The following is an 18,789-nucleotide window of genomic DNA, read 5'->3' on the forward strand; positions in this document are numbered from 1 at the left end:
TTTGGTTTATTCCCTGGCGCGGTGACTTTATTTTCATAACAGCGCCAAGTGCCGTGGAACTGGAATAGGCGTGTCCTCTCCCCCCCGACCCTCCCCGCCCCTCCCCGCCCCTGCCCTCTGCTCACCCACTTGCTCACCTCTCCCTCCCTCCGGCGACGGCCGCCTTTATAACTGCTCAGCTAGCCGAGGGCGGGATCACTGCCCAAGGACTCGTCCAGCACCGAGGGGCCTGCGTGCTTCTCCCTTACGCGCGAGGAGGGCGCCAAGTTCACCGCCAAAACCCAGATACAAGAGTAAGTGAGTCGCATGGAGCTCAGAGCGCGTGGGACCTCCAGATTTCAATCATTACAGGAGAGTAGGGAGGGGAGCATAGAGGAGGCCAGGAATCCTGGTGATGGACTACAGCTGACTACGAGGAAATAACTAATCCAAAGAAAGGGATTTCTCTAGTTTAACTCAACTCAGAATTTGTTCTCTGGGTTTCCCAGGCTAATATTGAGGTGGAGAGCAAAAAGATCATCAGGGTAATAGTTTCTGTTCAGACACATTCTGCAAACTCCGAACAGGTTGAATTCTTGTCAGGAAGGACATGAGCAATCCTGGGATCACTTCGGGGCAAGAGAAGAAAGAGAATAATGTAGGTAGAGAAGGGACTAGGGGTGGGAAAACTGGGGGAGGGTGCAGGAAGGAGGAGATGGTGACAGCTACTACCTTATTCAGATACTGAAAAGTTTCCATTTATTTTGTTCTTCCACTACAATGAGCTCTTCTGAATTTTGGGAAATAGATCTAGAAGTCACCACTTTTCTCTATATTGGACTCCACAGTATACACTCCTTTGAGAGGAAGCAGCTGTCACCATCTCCCTCTTCCTGCCCTGCCTACCTCGCCTCCCCACCCCCAGTCCCTTTCCATCCCTAGTCCCTTAAGTGGCTATGAAATACCCAGCAGATGGAAGTCGAAAAGGTAGTAACCGCCCACCTTCCAACAACTAAGCCCTTGGGAATGGCCTAAATGTGGTTCAAGATGTCTCTTAAACATTCATGGAGGTGAGCAGGACTAGCAAATAGCCAAAGTCTGCTCAGGATTAAGGAAGTTGAAGGACTTTCTTTCCATTCCTTCCTTTCCAGGCTGATTTTTCTAAAGAGGCTTTTGTAAATGCTGCACCTGTTGAAAGGATCTCAATCAGTCACTGCAGTGGGCTCATTCCTGAAGGGGAATTCTTTTAGCCACTTCAGACAGGATGACCTGAGAACCTTACCCTCTGGGTTTGTGTGCTGGCTACTACTAGGAGAGGGAGGAAAGACGGGGAGAAAGGGTGGAAAGAGGTGCTGAGCGTTTGCTCCCTTAAAAGTACGGAGAGGCAAGGGCTCCGAAGGCAGAGTGGAATGAGTAGTAGAACTGTGTGGTTTCCCAAGAGCTCCCCACGTGAAGTCGGAGAGCTTGATTTCTTCTCTCAGCAGGATCATGTAACTGTCACCAGACAACCTCCTGGGACTTGGGGAGGAGGTCTTAGGGAGGCCCAAGTGCCTTTCCTGCATTAAGATTCTAGCCCCCTGTGTCTGCATATGTCTCCTTGTTTAGAGGTCTTGTTTAGAATCTGTCTGCTTTTTAATATTCTATTCCTTAGTGGTAATTGAAGATAAAAGTGTGAACAAGAATTTTGACTGCTATTTTTATTCTTCTCATTCTGGTTCTACTTCTATATAAAAATTCACAGATTGAACTGAGGAAATGATGTGGAGGTATACGGAAAATTGGATAGTAGTTTTGCTTGAGGGAGTCCTACTTTCAGAGTAGTTTGGTGTATTTGTTTCTACTTTTAGTCCTATTTCTATGTCATTGTGGACAGAATATATGATCTGTACTTTTTTATTTTAGAATTTAAGTTTTTCTTTGTGTTCTAAAATATGCTTTTTTTTGGGAAGAGAGTAAACATCCCCCAAAATGACCATTTAAATAGAAGTGATCATATAGAGCAGGGGGGCAAAGTATAGTCCATAGACCAAAGATGGCCTGCAGCTTCTTTTTGTAAATAAAATTTTATGGGAAAACCTCAATGCTCATATGTTTATGACTATTTTCATGCTGCAAATATATGGCTTACAAATCCAGAACTGGCCCTTGATCATTACTAGTAGAGAGGATCTGAATTATATGGTTAATAATGGAGATCCAGCACACCTAGAATTGCAGCCACATAAGAGGCTGAGGCAGGAGGATGGAAAGTTTGAGGCCAGCCAGAGCAACTTAGTAAGACCCTGTGTCAAAATAAAAAATAAAAAGGACCGAGGTTATTGCCCCTGGGTAGAGTGTCCCTGGGTTCAGTCCTCAGTATGAAAGAAATAAGAAAAAAAGAAAGAAAGAAAGATAAGGAGATCTAAAAAGATAGGAAGAATGAAGATAGAGACTATTTCCATTAAAGTATCCACAAAACATGTATAACAGTTTACTGTATTATTATTCATTTTGTGTATTTACTCCACCAAGGACTGATAGAGAAGTATTTTATAATTCTTATTTCTTCTGGTTTCTCCTTCAATATCAGTAGTCCTTGTTTTAAGTATTTTGGTACTATATTTGGTGCATGAAAGTTTATGAGTTTTATCTTCAATATGGAGCATCACTAATTATTATGAAGCAAGCTTTGGGTACATACAATGCCTTTTTTGCCCTGACTACAACTTTGTGTGATATTAAAATTGCAACTTCTGCATAATTCTTTTACCTTAAGCAAGTTATTTAACTTTGACTCATAATACCTCTTAAATAAACATTATCTATTAGTAATCCTTTTTCATTTATTTTAATTTTTTTCTTCTTTTTACTTTCAACTTTTCTCAATTCCTTTAGGTGAGTTTCTTTTAGGTATAATAGTTTAATTTGGTCTTTTCAAAATAAGTTGCCATTTCATTATTGTAATAATACTTGCCTTCTTCAGTCTTCTAATTTTAGCCTATATAGTCTATTCTTTCCCATTCTCTCCCCCATTAGACAGTATATATTGTATTTTTAGATCTACTAGGCAATGATTAGATGGTAGTGCCCTCACAGGGCTTAGAAGTCAGGCTGGTAGGGAGAGATGTAAAGTTTAACTTTTTGGACTTCTTGAATCCAACATGAATATTTTATCCTTATATATTGACCTAAACTATTTAAAGGAGGAAATCTTTGAAACTTTTGAGATATTAAATCAGTGGAGAACTTCATTTTATTCTCTTTGTTTTCTGGAAATTTGATTTCTCAGAATTCTGGGCCTAAGAGATTTGGAAGCTTCGCTCAGCATGTTAACTTAAAAAAAATGATTTCTGGTATTTATTTTATATTCACATTAATCTAAAATTTACATGTGTTGTTTAGAATAGGAGAAAAGGTGCAAAAATTAATACAAACATTTTTCTTATACTTGTTTTGATCCATGGTGCTGTGGTGATTTTTTTTCCCTAGTAACTACCTAGAAACTCAAGTCATGATGTTAGTAAGATGCTATTCATGAGATGTTGCTATAATGTCTCATTTTTATGTCATCAGAATTGGGCTGGCTACCTGGAACAGGGGAGCCTAGAAATTTTCCTGTGACTACTTTCCTTTTCCTGTAATCCTTCTAAGAGCAGAGAAATTTCTGTGGGATTCCTCCCTTAGAAGAACTTAACCTGGATAAAAATATGTGGATTTGCATCAGCACATATTCATCTTCAAAATTTTTTCCTCCCCATTACTCATACTTGCTAATAAATAACTTGCTTTGGGTAAATATTCAGCAGTCAGTCTTAGTCCAAAATATTTTCTCACAACTGCCGTGCAGAGCACATAGTGAGAGTGATACCAATAAATAGAAGTTCTGCCTGATTTCCTTATGAAGCTTGTTATCCTGGTGATAATATTAATATATACTGTATATATAGAAAAACTTCAGGGCCTAAAAACACATAGCTATAAAAACTATGATAAGACCTACAAACTTAGAATGTGATGGGATTAATATTAACAATTTAAAAAACTCATTAGAGAGGTTAAATTTGGGGTCAAATTCTGAAGAAATTTGGCAAATGGACTGTGAACAGGAGGCAAAGGGTCTTTCTGGTTAAGAGAATAATTCATGGTCAGAGGCAAGAGCCTGACCTTGTAGGATTATCCAAGATTCCTATCCAGGGAGAAAAGAATCTTAGATTTGCATTGTTTTAAGAGCCTGTAATTTTTTTGGGGGGGGATGCTGGGATTAAACCCAGGGGCACAACATCCCCAGCCCTTTTTTATATTTTATTTAGAGACAGGGTCTTGCTGAGTTACTTAGGGCCTTGCTAAGTTGCTGAGGCTGGCTTTGAACTACTGATCCTCCTGCTTCAGCCTCCTGAGCGGCTGGGATTACAGGCATGCGCCCCTGCACCCTATAAGGGTCACATAATCTTGTGCAAAGGATTTAATTTCTTTGTGCCCTCAACTGCAAAAAGGGCGCATAATAGTAGGGCTGCTGTGTAGGACTGATGAAGAGTGTATGACTGAGTAAACTTTTCTTATTCCTGGGTAGCTCCAAATCCACGTCCCATGTTTCTCTTGGATCCAGCAAAGCTAAATTTAGCAGCTGGCTAAGCCTGAAGTCTAGGAGTTATCCCAGACTCTTCCATTCCTCAAGCCCTTTCTCTTCTACCTTCATAAACACCTCCTGCCATTCTGTTCATCTTTCATGCCTTTTCTCCCAGTGTCTTCTCCAAAACCTCCTGCCACTCCCACCCGGCCCATTATGTATAATGGGTCACTGTTTTTTATTTGTGTTCAACATTCTCTGCACCTCATAACTCCTCTGAGTTCTGACTGGTGCAATTGACTCTATTAGCTCTCCGAGGGCAGTGGCCACACTTTTTGGTATGTTTAGCCTGGTACCTAACACAAATTACAGATCTAAATGTTTGTTGATTGAGTAGGGTGTGGTACACATGCATGTGATCCCAGCTACTGGGAAGGATGAGGCAGGAGGATCACAAGTTTGAGGGTAGTTGGGCAACTTAATGAGACTCTGTCCCAAAATAAAATAAAAAGGGGTGGGGGTGTAGCTCAGTGGCAGAGCACCCTTGGGGTGAATCCCCAGTATCCAAAGGAAAGAAAAAGTTAATTGAGAGGAAGACTAAGTGTAGAATTGCTAGGTTTGGAGACTTCTCGGTAAGCCAGTGCTTGATTATATGATGGTTTAAATGGAGAGAGGCTGAAGGAAAGAAGAAAAGCTTTACAGATCATGACAGTGATTTAGAGATAAAGTGAAGAATTGAGTTATGATCATGACTACTGTAAGGACTCTTCTTCCCATGTGACACTGGACACATGACTACCTCTCCAAGAGTTAAATATAAATAAATTGTAGTAATATTACATGAGATCATATGTGTATAAACATGCAAATGAGAATACACGTTAAAACCTTCATACTCAGCATAGTGACTGCTCACATGTGGCAGTAGTTGTCATTATTTTTATCCATAATTATATTGCCACTATTGTTATTATTATTTTTTGAAATACTAGGGATTGAAGGCAGGAGCACTCTGCCACTGAGCTACATCCCCAGCCCTTTTTACTTGTTGAGACAGGGTCTCACTAAGTTGCCCAGGCTGCCTCCAACTTCCAATCCTCCTTTCTCAGCCCGAGTCGTGGGATTATAGGTGTGTGCCAGCACACCTGGCTCTTTCCCTTATTTTACAGAGGAGTGGCAGAGGCTCTGAGAGGTTAGGTGACTAGGTCCACATACACTGTGGCACCGGAGACACATTCTTCCTAAAGGGGAGGAGTGACAGAAGGCTTTGGGATTGAGCCTCATATGTGACTCCCTCCCTTCCTTCCCTCCTCCTCCTATTGCTTTTCCTTCCCCACCACCCCCATTTTTTTTTTAACCTTTCGTGCCCTGACTCATTCCAAAAGGGCTTAAGGCAGGATGAAGTGATCAGAACCCTGTGCTCCTCCTCTGGTACCTTCCTGGTGTCTCTCCCTCATCTGAACCATCCTCTAGGTACTCAAAGCCCTTGCAATTCAGACTTGCTTGTTAATGACCGTGACTGGTTTTATTTTCCTCTGACTAAATGCAAAGAATTTATGACATTTTCAACCTATTGAGCAATCCCAAACCTGGGGAAGGGGTGGAGGAGGATTAGTGGAGGTGAATTACAATAGTAATGCCAAAAAAATTAGTCACTCAGGTTAACAATATTTACTAAGACTTTTTAAGACAACATTTGTGGGTCTGGGGGTGTGGTTGGTGTCAGAATGGTGTGCCTAGCATGCGTGAGGACCTGGGTTCCATCCCCAATACCAAGGGGGAAAAATCCAACTGGATTTTGATATTAAAAAAACCCAAAACACTTACTACTAATTTTTCAAAGTGTGGTTAAGAAGGAGTTTTATTTTTTAGGAAGATATACTAGAGTATTTATGAGTAAAATTATATGATATCTGGTATTTACTTAAAAATAATTTAGTGAGTGAGATGATGGAGCATTAGTCGAAGCAAAATACACTGATAATTATGTACTGATAATTGTTGAAACCAAGTGATGGATGGACACATGGGCCTCTATTATACAAATTTTGATAATAAAAACCTTAAAAAGTTTTTTTTTTTTCTTTTTTTTTTGGTACTGATTTGGTACTGGGGACTGAACCCAGAGGTGCTTTACCACTGAGCTGTGTCCTCAGTCCTTTTTATTTTATCTTTCAAGACAGGTTCTCACTAAATTGCTGAGGCTGACCTAGAACTTGGAATCCTCCTGCCTCTACCTCTCCAGTGGCTGGGTGTGTACCAAAAATGATTAAAAAAAAATAACCTTTTTTAGTGGTTTCTAGGCATTTCGGGACTGTTTATCCTCCTTGTTTGATTGGGAGGTAGAAGGTGGAGATGAATGAGGGGAAATCAGTTTTCTCTTCTCTCCAGACCCACTGCCCATTGCTCTTGTTGGGCTCTGGTCTGTGGAAACTGGAAGTTCCAAGACACACCTCCCTCCTCACAGCTGAATGAGGGGCCTATAGGTCCAAGCTGGGGGCTGAGAGTTCTGCCCTGCTGCCTCTCTTTTCAGCACTGTTCTGTCTTTTCAGCAAAAATCTCATCAGTCCTGTCAAGGTTTAGAGTCATGAGGTTCAAAGTCCTTGGTAATTGTCAGGTAATTAGGATAACAACTACTTGTCCACAGACAGCAAATACCTTGAGAGGTGGGGAAGTGGCAGGGAATGTCAGGGAGGTGAAGGAACAAAGGAAAGAGGGAAATACCTTTCCTGCTAGATTATCACCCTCAGGATTAGTCTTCCAGGGTGTGGAGAGATGAAATGAGATGCCAGGGACTGCCTTGCTTTCCTTGTCCTTGCTATCCTCAAGGGGTTCTTCCTCTCATGCATTCATAGTAGACAAGGGAGAAGCCTCCCCACCTCCCTTTCCCCTTCCACAAAAGAGTGGACATTTGGGGGCAAAGCAGGTCAGACTTCTGGTACTTGTATTTCAGGGGTTGCCTGCATCTGAACCTCATTTGTTTTTCCTTCTGTTTATTTGCACCTCCTATTGAAGTGGAACATAACCCAGTCTTTTTTCTGGGCTTTTCCTTTGGTGGAGACAGACTTGGTGGAATTTCCCATAGGATAAAGTGTACAGATGACATACATGATGAGGAAAGATAATGAAGAGCCTGTGGATATAGTGGGAGATTATGTCTATCTCCTGCTATGACAGGGAATATATCTGCTTTCTCTTTTACCATTGAGTACCACAATAGTGTTGGCACATAGTAGGGCTCAGAAAATGTATTAGTTTGTTTTCCATTACTATAATGAAGTGCCTGAGGTTGGGTAGCTTTATAGAGAAAAATGAGTTTATTTTGGCTCATGCTTCAAGGGCAAGGGGCCCCATCTGGTAATGGTGGTCTATTTATTTTTGTGATACTAGGGATTGAACCTAGGGGCACTCTACCACTGAGCTTACATTTTCAGTATCTTTTATTATTTATTTTGAGACAATATCTCAATGAGTTGCCCAGGCTGGCCTCAAACTTTTAATCCTCCTGCCTCAGCCTTCTGAATAACTGGGATTATAGGTGTGCACCACTGTACCTGGCTAGTAATGGCCTTATTTGTTGGCAGAGTCCAGAGGTGGTGCAGGGTATTACATGGCAAGAGGCAGGGAGTGTGTGCATGTGTGTGTCTTCTGGACTGTCTCCCTCTTCTTATGAAGCCACCAGAATTAAATATGGGGATTCCATGCTAATGATCTCATCTCATCCTAATCACTTCCTTAGGCCTTGCCATTAAACACCATAGTCAGATTATGTATCTACCCTCTCAATATATCACAATGTGGATTAAGTTTTAGAATGAGTCATGGGGGGAAGGGACAAACCCTATTCAAATCATACTAGTAAATATTTTTTGAATGAATGACTATAAAATGTATAGTTAAACTTGGAGAGCCAAATTTCATTAAAAAGTCAGGAAGATAGATTTATTTATTTATTTTTTAGGAAGATAGATTTAAATGTTACCTGGTATTATTTCTTCCAGTGTGCCACACAAAATATGCATTCATATATATGGATGTGTTTGTATTTCATATACATACATGTATATAATTTTTCCTAATTGCTAGTTAAATAAAATACTTATTATTTGACTTTATAATCGTCTAATTGAAAGGATGATTTGTGTACTTACTGGAGGTTCTTTTTATTTTTTAGTTTTTTGGTACTGGGGACTGAACCCAAGGGCGCTTAGCCACTGAGCCTCGTCTCTACCCGTTTTTTATAATTTATCCAGAGACAGGGTCTGGCTGACTTGCTTAGAGCCTTGCTAAATTGCTGAGGCTGGGTTTGAACTCCTGATCCTCCTGCCTCAGCCTCCCAAGTTGCTGGGATTACAGGTGTGTGCCACCGCACCTGGCTTGAGGTGGGAGTTTGAATTCTATGTTGAAGAGACACTCCTTTGCCTTTCATGGTTGGTAAGAAAGGGCTCATTTTGCATCCCCCTGTGTTGCTCTCTGCATGGTGATTTGATCTTGAAGAGGCAGGATGGAAAGAGAAAGAAAGGCATTCTTCATTTCTTGGATAATCATAGTACCCCTAGTGTCAGGGGCAGAGAAATTGCATTGTAAGCATTTATAGATATGTGATGAAGAAACTCCAAGTAATTTTTTCTGCTCTAAGAAAAAAGGCAGGATTCAGCAGATGCTCTGTACCTGTCCCTGCTCCCAATCCCACCCTTCCTCTCATTTCTGATTCCTTGCTGCACATTCTCTGCCCTTATTTGGCCCTGGAGGAGCCTAGAGGCTCTCACTGTGCTTTTCCATGGAGGGCCTCAGCAAGTCCTCTCTTCCTGGCTCTGCGCCCCTTTCCCACGAGTTCCCACTTCTCTCCTGGTCCATTCAGAGCTTCTCTCCAACGAGTCAGAAATTCCACACCAGAAGAAAAGCTAAGGGAAAAGACTCCATGCACAAATAGCATACAACAAGATAATTCAGATAAAATTTATAGTTTATGTAGAAACTGTTGGGGTTATAGCTATGTCTAGCAATGTTTAGTTAGCTGACACTGACTTTGAAATTTGAGAGCCACCAACTTTGAGGGACTGGGGAACTCCTTTCTCTTTTCCAGTTCCCTAATTCATCTTCCTATTGTTTTCTGAATCCCTGGGATTTAGATGATATTGGGGGTCAGCTGGGTGTCAAATTCACAAGGAGGTTGTGGGGCAGAGAAAGAGGGCTTTTTCCTGAGAGATTAAGAGCAGATATAGGGGAAGTCAACTGTGGTATACCCAGTCAATTCCTGATTATCCCAAGTGGGTGAGCATCTTACCTGCTTGTGGATCATCTATCACCTGGGGGCTCTTAGCCTTCCTGAGGCTGGCCTAAGAGTGAAATCAGGGACTGGGGTTGTAGCTCAGTGGTAGAGTGCTTGCCTAGCATATGTGAGTCACTGGGTTCAATTCTCAGCACCACATACAAATAAATAAATGAAATAAAGGTATTCTGTCCATCTAAAAGTAATTAAAATAAAAAAAAGAGTGAAATCAGGGCCATAATGGGACATCCGATAATAGAAGGATGGGGTGGGCGTGGGGAGAGAGAAACTCGGATTGCATTTTAAGATCTCTTAGAACTCATCAGAGAGAGCGAGCACCTATAGTAGTTAAGAGCATGGACACTGGAGCAAAGAAACTTGGATTCAAATCCTAGCTCTGCGTCCAGGGATGTTCCATGATGGAGTATTTGCTTATCATGCAAAAGGTCCTGGGTTTGATCCCCAGCACTGGGAAAAAAATTTATCTAATATCTATGTCTGATGTTCAGCAAGTAACTTGACCTCTTCCAGTTTCAGTTTCCTCATCTTGTGTGTGTGTGTGTGTGTGTGTGTGTGTGTGTGTGTGTGTGTGTGTGTTTATGTGTTACTGGGAATTGAACCCAGAGACACTTTACCAATGAGTTATATTCCTAGCCCTTTTTATTTTCTTTCAAAACAGGTTCTAAGTTGCTGAGGCCGCCCTTGAATTTGTGATTGTCCTGCCTCAGCCTCCCAAGTTGCTGGTAGTACAGGTATGTACCACCATGCCTGGCCCTCAGTTTTCTCATCTGGAAAACAGGGAAAATAATTTGCACCTCATAGGGTTGATGTAAAATTAAACTAATATTTATGTAAGGTGATCAGAAGTCAAAATCTGACTCATGTAGAAATGAAAGTGTTAGGTATTAGCAACATTTTTGTTGTTGTTGGGTTACCCCCTGTTTTTATGTCATCCAGGACTTCCATCCTTAGATAGTTTAGAGCTGGTTGTGGTAAGGAAGTTTTCTTCCACATTCTTTGGGAATTAGTTGAAACATCCTTATAAATTTTAAGGTTGGGGAGAAACTCTTCCAATATGAGACAGCAAAGCTGAAAAAGAGGAATCAGGGACTCGGAAGTGAATGTTAGGTCTCTGCAGAAAAGTCTGCAGTTCTGATAACACCTCTTATCCATGAGAGAACGAGTTGCTTCTAAGTGATATCTGAAACAGGGCCAAAGATGAGAAAAGACTTGAGACTGATCAATTAGGATGAAAGTGTTCCCTTTATGCTTAGATATTTCCATGTTCACGAATTCCTAAGAAAACACTAGCCAAAAATATTAGGAACCTTGGTAGATCATGTGTGACATATTTTTTGAAACTAGACTCTGAAATACCTCTTTGGAAAAAAAAAAAAAAAAGAAAAGAAATACCTCTTTGGCACATTGGGTCCTCTGGCTTCAAGGTAAAGGAGAAGTTGGTAGCTTTATCTAATGTAGCAAGTTCAAGGGCAAAACTGCCTGAACATGCATTTTTTTCCTAATTCCTTTTTATTCCTGTGTCTAAGTTTGTTGAAACTCACCCCCAACCCTAACTTTGCTTCTGTATAGGACCAGAATGACCACAAAAGCCCCCGATGGCTGCCGCTCAGACCTGGACTCCAGGTACCACAGACTTTGTGATCTGACTGAAGCATGGGGCATCGTCCTAGAAACAATAGCCGCATCAGGGGCTGTAACCGCGGTGGCCTTCATGCTCGCTCTCCTGATCCTGGTCTGCAGGGTGCAGGACTCCAACAGACGGAAAATGCTCCCCACCCAGTTTTTCTTCCTCCTGGGTGTGTTGGGGGTCTTTGGCCTCACCTTCGCCTTCATCATCAAGCTGGACGGGGGCACAGGGCCCACACGCTTCTTCCTCTTTGGTGTCCTCTTTTCCATCTGCTTCTCTTGCCTCTTGGCTCATGCTTTCAACTTGATGAAGCTTGTCCGTGGGAGGCAGCCCCTGTCCTGGCTGGTGATTTTGGGCCTGGCCGTGGGCTTCAGCCTGGTACAGGACGTTGTCGCCATCGAATATGTTGTCCTCACCATGAATAGGACCAATGTCAACATCTTTTCTGAGCTTTCTGTTGATCGTCGTAATGAAGACTTTATCATGCTGCTCATCTATGTCCTTTTCTTGATGGCTCTGACCTTCCTCACATCCTTCTTCACCTTCTGTGGATCCTTCAGTGGCTGGAAGAGACATGGGGCACACATCTGTCTCACAATGTTCTTTTCCATTGTCATCTGGGTGGCGTGGATCACTTTGCTCTTGATTCCTACCCCTGGTCCTACCTGGGACGACACCATCCTGAGCACAGCCTTGGTTGCCAATGGCTGGGTTTTCCTCTTGGCTTATGTTGCCCCTGAGTTTTACCTGCTTACAAAGCAACGGAACCCCATGGATTACCCGGTAGAAGATGCTTTTTGTAAACCGCAACTCATGAAGCAGAGCTATGGTGTGGAGAACAGAGCCTATTCTCAAGAGGAAATCACTCAAGGTGCGATTGAGAATCCCTGGGTGGGACGGTGGGGGAGGATCATAGGATATTATAACTGTAAGGAACATGCAGGATTTTTCTAGATTATGCCTTACCAGAATGGATAATTCCCCATGGATAATCTTGCTTAAAATCATCCAGCCACTTAGAGACAAGTAGAACCAGAACTAGTCTCCGGTGTCTTTATCTAGTACTTTCTATACAATACCAGGTAGATTTCTCTGAATCAAAATAAGATGGGGCAAAGAAAAGGAAAAGGAATGACTTGGAGAGTTCCTAGTGGTGTACAGGTGAGATTGTATTTTTTTATAGAAGGTAAGCGGACATTCCTTCCAACCTTTGTGAAGTAGAGTGCAGGAAGCCAAGCCATTTCCTGCATTGACATGGGATGCAGGAAGGAGCAAGCCCTTTTATTATAAACTGGTAGGAATCCCTATAAAGTTACCACGGGTTTTGATTTTAGCACAAACAGCCCCATTTGATCATATATTTCTGGGCCCCTGGGAGGGAAGAGATATTTGACATAAAAAAAAAAAAAAAATCAGCCGATTATGCTCCTTGGGATGTGTGAGTAGTTGGGTGCTCTGCAGATGTTCTCAGAAGCGAAGGAGGCCATGCTGATGGCCAGAAGCTGTGTTGCCAGTGGGGATGTATTCATTTGTCTCCAGGTTCACATCAGTCTTGGAGTCTGTCACAGGAGAGAAATGGTTTCTGAACGGGAGTGAGGGACTTTCAAGCCTGGGTTCTCAGCACCACTTAAAAGAGGTCTTTTCTGCGGGGTGTGGTGGCGCACACCTGTAATCCCAGTGGCTTGGAAGGCTGAGGCAGGAGGATCGTAAGTTCAAAGCCAGGCTCAGCAACTTAGTGAGGCTCTAAGCAACTTAGTGAGACTCTGTCTCAAAATAAAAAAGGCTGGGATTGTGGCTCAGTGGATAAGTGCCCCTGGGTTCAATCCCCAGTACCAAAAAAAAAAAAAAAAAAAAAAAAAAATTAAAAAAAAATAAAAAAGTCTTTTCTCTGGAAGCCTGAGGTGCTGAGCCTTCTGGGGCTCCCCACTACAGCATGGTCTCTCTCCTGGGTGTATGGGAGGGCAGAAGCAGAACTTCTACCATTCCAACCCCTCCTGTGCATTCCTAGGGCTTCACTCTGTCACCTACTCCTGGATTCCCTGTTACGGTTCCCTTTTGACTTTTCCTTTTCGCCTTCCATGTGTGGGCCTCTTTCAGCTTAAGTGCCTCTCCAGCCAGCACACTCCGCAGTCCTCACTGCCCCTACCATCATCCATCCTGTTATGTCAGATCTGTGAGGTTCAAGCCCCGCTGAAGCCTCACCCTCAGCCCACACAGACCAAGTCCCTGCATCTTCCTGCCGTAGCGGCTGGACTGCACCTGTGCTCTGCCTGGTGTAGGGCCTTCTCCCTTCTTCTCACCCTTTTGCAGAGTCAAGCATTCCCCAGTTGCCCTCAGTCATGGCTCCGCCCTGTGCATCTGTAGAACTTTGAAATGCTCTTATCAGAGTCTGTCTCATTCAATAGTTATTTACGTGTTCATCATGAATTCCTTACTCTCCAGGGTCAGGCCTGGGATCATTCTGGTTAATCCTTATATACTATGAATTATATAAAATTGGACAAATAAATTTGGTGGGAAATAATTGATTGCTTTAAATTGCATTAATAGTAATTCCATATGTCCTGTTCCCAAGTTTAAAACTCTCAGATTTTCCCCAAACACATAGAAAACAATTGCTCATAAATCCTTCCCTTTATCGCCTCATCAGGCAGTTAAGGAAGTGAGTAAATCCCTAGTGAGACTCACTCTAGGTACACCTCTGGTCAAATTTGTATCTGGAAAGACTTCTTAATGACTTTTCAAAGGTGCTTTTGCAATGGAGGAGAATGTTTTGGAAAGGGGTTTCCCTAGGGACTATGTGATTACTGTGAGTCATTTGTTCATCCAATCAATGTGCTTACTGGGTACCTGGTGCCGGGCTTGAGGATATGGTCTCTCCCTGCAAGAAACTTAAGTTTACTGGAGAAACAAAGGGATAAGCTGTCACATGCACCGTGGCAAGTGATGCAATGGGATGGGGTGAGGCTAATGCTTCAATCTCTCCTTTCCCTGTGTTTCAGGTTTTGAAGAGGCAGGGGATACCTGCTATGCCCCTTATTCCACCCACTTACAGCTTCAGGTAAATGATCTTTCTCATTCATGGATAGTGTTTGCAACCAGGGACATTTGACCTTTGGGAGTGATGTTGTCACCATTCTGATGGCTCCTGGGAAGCCACCTTGAAAGGATGATGTGTCTTTTTTCCTACAGTATGCCTGGTGGGTCAGGTGGAGTGCTGGGCGTGGGGGGACCTGAGAGGAGACTTGGTAGAAGGGGAAGGAAATTAAATCTCTCCTCCCAGCTTGGAAGATCTCTTGAAATGACTGGAGTAGATTTAACAATATTGTCACTTCCTTTTCAGAATCGGACTCCCAAAAAAGACTTCTCCATTCCCCGGGCCCATGCTCGGACTAGCCCTTACAATGACTACGAAGGAAGGAAAGAGGGCAGTTAGCTCTGTTCTGAAGAGTGGAGCGACCACAGCAGATCCAACTGGCAGTCCAAAGAGGTGTGGGCTAAGTCCCATCTTCCAAGCAAACTGTATGAAGCATTGTGGGGCAGCTGCCTACCCTCAGCCTCAGCCACTGTGCTTCCGGGGCTAGTTAAGACTCCAGTTTTTCTGAGCATTGTAGTCTTTTCTTTTGTCCCATACTTAGGGTACTTTATTGAAGTGGGAGTCTGGGCAACTCAGGGTGACTCTTACTATTTGCTTATGTGTGACTAAAAGTCTGGGCATCTGACCGCATGCTGGCTGGTTCAATTCCTGAGGGGATTTATTAGGTGGGTTTTGTGGAAATCACTTGGCCCAGAGCAGAACTGCAAATCCGAGCGAAACCAGCAAGGGTCTGTGTCTCAGCCCCATCTTGTCAAAATCTACACTGGAAGCCAACCTCGGGGCACTCTCCTCTTGGCCTTCTTGATTGGACTGGAGAGGTCAAAGGTCACCCAAACCTATACATCTAGATGATGCTGCCTCTCACAGGGCCTCTGCAGCTCCCCAGCACCAATTCACAGGACACCTCTCTCTTTTTGCGCCACCCCTGCAGACCGAATTGTTCATGTGCACTTTGCCAGGAGTTCTCCGGACCTCATTAGCATGCCCCATTTTTCCTATAAATTCTTGGCATTGATTCTTCTCCAACCCTTTTGCTCCTCAGCCTTTGTAAATAGATTTACACTGTATTTACCTCCTGAGTTCTATAAGTGGGCATTGTCAACTCTTGGGGGAGTTGTGTGGTAAGTTATTCCCTTGTGTATGCAATAAAGATGTGGCAGCAACTCTTCTTTTTTTTTTGTTCCTCTGTGGGCCTGGGGATGGAACCCAGGGCCTTGTGCATGCTAGGCAAGCATTCTATCACTGAGCACATCCCCAGCCTGGTACTCCTCCTGCTGTAGCAGTGGTAAGGGTGGTGGATATTTGACACTGAGGGAGAGACAGCAGGCTCCTCTGGTAGGCTTCCTCTTGGAACTGAATTCAGACTCAGTTCTACTGGGTTTGTAATTGACCTTTTTCCCTGTCTTTCCTCCTCATTCCATCTGAGATAAGTGTGTTTTCTCCAAGTTTTAAGGCTGTCAAAGGTGAGAAAGCCAGGAAGTGTCACAGGTCCTGAGGTTTTGCTCCAGGAAGGCAGAGGTGTGACTGCTTTGGAATGGCTTTGGAAGCCCCAGAAAGACAGAGACCTCAAAGCCAATGTCCCATTTCAGTTGAGTTTTCACTGTGGGAAAGACCTAGAGCCCCTGTTTGACTGCATTGTTTCACAATATCTCTTGGCAAAGACATGGCACACAAAAATTATTATTTACTGAATCCAAGAAGAAGCTTTGTGGGGCAGAGGAATGGGAAATCTCTCTTCGGCGAAGGAAACAAAAAGTCCCCATATAAAGAAATTGAATGATATTAAAAAGATTTGTGGGTAAGTTGGGGAGTTACCCCCAAGGGCCCACCATTCTGATTTGCATCAAACGAAGAGAAAATCAGTGTGGGCCAGAGGTGAGGAGAGGGTGGAGGCAAATGACAATGAATTAGGGATATTTATATCCTACAAAGATTGAGTAGTAGTCTTTGTGCTAATATTAGCCTCATTTGGTATTGGAAAGGGGAATGATCATTAATGATATGAATCCTTCTAGACTATTCTAGGTCTACCCAAGAATCCATGACCCAGTGAAGTTTGTTGAGAGCAGAAAACAATATGGCTTCACAGGTACTTGTCTGTCATAGTGTAGGGCTGAAGAAGTGCATATTCCCTACTGTCAGGAAAAATGAAGTTCTCCTGCTTTCATACCACAACCTGAAGACTTATGTGACCCCAAAGGGTGTGGGCACTTCTCACCAGCAAGCAAACGGTACTGCTAGAAGTGGACCCTGCTGGGTGTCAACAACTCCATCCTGACTATCTAGTCCGAGGTAGTGTCAGATTCCACAGGCTGAGAGCTTCATTCCCAAGGCTATACCTTCCCCCACTTCAGGTGCTGTCTCCAAGCAAGACTCAGCTTGTTTTAACTGTGTTTATGGCCCGCTGGCTATAAATTGGGGTCCCACAATCTCCTCCTCAGGTTTAATTTGCTCAAGTGGCTCCCAGAATTCAGGGAAACATGTTTACTGGTTTACTATAAAAGATATTACACAGGATACAGTTAAAGAGATGCATAGGGCAAGGTATGGGGGAAGAAACTTGGGGTTTCCTTGCCCTCTGTACACGTGCCACTCTCCAGAAACTTCCACGTGTTTAGCTGCCTGGAAGCTTCCTGCACCCTGACCTTTTGGGTTTCTATGGAGGTTTCCTTGCATAGGAATGATTGTTAGTAGATGGAGTGGGAGGGACCCCAGGAAGGCCTGTCTATTCATGTTCTTCTTGACCTCTCTGTACAGCACTCCTTCTCCAGGGTATGGGACAGGACCCTTCTGGAATAAGGAGGGTCTCGTGGCCTTATAACAGACAAGGCAAATCAGAAAATTTCTTAGGACCAGCTAAAGAAAGGGGAAGAACAGGTTTCTGTGACCCACCTTGGTGAGGAACTTAGAAGCCTGGAATCATGAGGAAGACCCAAATAAATATGTATCATAATATTACACATTTCTCTTTCTTTTTTTATTAATTATTTATTTTTTATTTTTTACAGATTGCATTTTGATTCATTGTACACAAATGGGGTACATTATTTCATTTCTATGGTTGTGCACGATGTAGATTCATACCATTCGTGTGATCATACATGTACATAGGGTAATGATGTCTGTCTCAGTCCCCCGTTTTTCATATCCCCCTCCCTCTCATTTCCTTCTATATAATCTAAAGTTCCTCCATTCTTCTCTCATTCCTCGCCTCCCCCGCCCACATTCCTCTTTCTTAACCAAGCAAAGGCAGATGAGTGGAAGGTAAGCTGTAAGATGTTCTCATCCCCTTTCTTACTAGGGATGAGAATCTGCTGGCCCTTTGTGTCCCCATGGCTGCCTTCCTCTTGTCAACCTCCTTCGTGAGAAGACCTGGGGATGGCGCCTGTCTCCATCTTTGGAAATCTGTTTTTCCCCTATGAGGTAAAGTGGTCCCCTGAGCTTGAACCAGTAGGCCATTACCTCACTAGATTCTTTTCTTGCTTGGCAGGAGAGTGCTCCACGTTTGAGCAGCACTTTCCCCCCAGGGCTGTTAACTTGTTTTTAGGTCTTGTGTCTTCTGCCTATAAATAAGGTATTTTGTTTAAGTAGGGACATCTCAGGGGCTGAGATTTTCAATGGAGAACCCCTATATTGGAAAAGAGGATTTCAAAGCCCTCTACCTGGATGGAAATGGAATGTGAAGATATAGCTCAGCCTGGTCCTTGGGTGACGTGCATTGATTGATGGCTGGGAACCAAAGTGGCATCTCCTTTGAACTAAATGGGTGATAATGCAATAAAGCTCAACAGCCTTTATCTCATCTTTCATTGTCAGATGAGTAATAGATGCGAGAGCTCTGCTTCTCTGAAGGCTGAGGTGGTCCAAAGCTGCCACACCCCATGATGCCACTGGATGGCAGTAAAACCTCAGGCTTGGACCCTCTGGGACTTGTACCTCTCAAAAGCAGACATCTAAGGCTGCTTCCTGTGAAGGGCACGAAGCAGAGCTGCAGAAATTCAGCTGTCTTGAGACAAACATGTCCCTTTATAAAATGTTTGCATATATGAGCTGTTTGTCACCTGCCACCGATCTTTAAAGAATTTGTTCTCAATCTTCACTGGCAGAGTTTCTTTGCCCTTTGTTTTATTTTTGTGAAACTCTCTAAGGTATTTCCAGTCCATTTGTATGCAATCTGGCATCTTTACAGATAATGGTCTCCTATGCTGCTGTTATTAATGTCGACCAATATTTATGTGGTGAGAATA

General features: G+C 43.1%; 1 protein-coding gene across 2 annotated transcripts; it reads left to right on the forward strand.

Annotated features, from left to right (window-relative positions):
• Window positions 1-156: 156 nt before the first annotated feature.
• On the forward strand, window positions 157-15,706 carry GPRC5A (G protein-coupled receptor class C group 5 member A). Of its 2 annotated transcripts, XM_079140062.1 has the most exons (5): window positions 157-293; window positions 10,477-10,549; window positions 11,388-12,316; window positions 14,448-14,506; window positions 14,789-15,706. In XM_079140062.1, exons 3-5 carry the CDS (start codon window positions 11,395-11,397, stop codon window positions 14,879-14,881), a joined length of 1,074 nt encoding a protein of 357 aa, XP_078996188.1. In that variant the 5' UTR covers window positions 157-293; window positions 10,477-10,549; window positions 11,388-11,394; the 3' UTR covers window positions 14,882-15,706. The 2 variants fall into 2 exon arrangements, with proteins under 2 accessions (XP_078996188.1, XP_078996189.1); XM_079140063.1 differs by lacking the exon at window positions 10,477-10,549 and having other exon boundaries at window positions 171-293.
• The last annotated feature ends 3,083 nt before the right edge of the window (window positions 15,707-18,789 follow it).

Source organism: Sciurus vulgaris (assembly GCF_902686455.1).
Source record: "Sciurus vulgaris genome assembly, chromosome: 5".
NCBI classification, from domain to species: domain Eukaryota; kingdom Metazoa; phylum Chordata; class Mammalia; order Rodentia; family Sciuridae; genus Sciurus; species Sciurus vulgaris.

Coding starts and splice junctions, on each gene's coding strand:
- GPRC5A (XM_079140062.1), top strand. CDS start 11,395: ATGACCACAAAAGCCCCCGATGGCTGCCGCTCAGACCTGGACTCCAGG. Junction 12,317..14,447: donor TCAAGAGGAAATCACTCAAG/GTGCGATTGAGA, acceptor CCTGTGTTTCAG/GTTTTGAAGAGGCAGGGGAT. Junction 14,507..14,788: donor CCACCCACTTACAGCTTCAG/GTAAATGATCTT, acceptor CTTCCTTTTCAG/AATCGGACTCCCAAAAAAGA.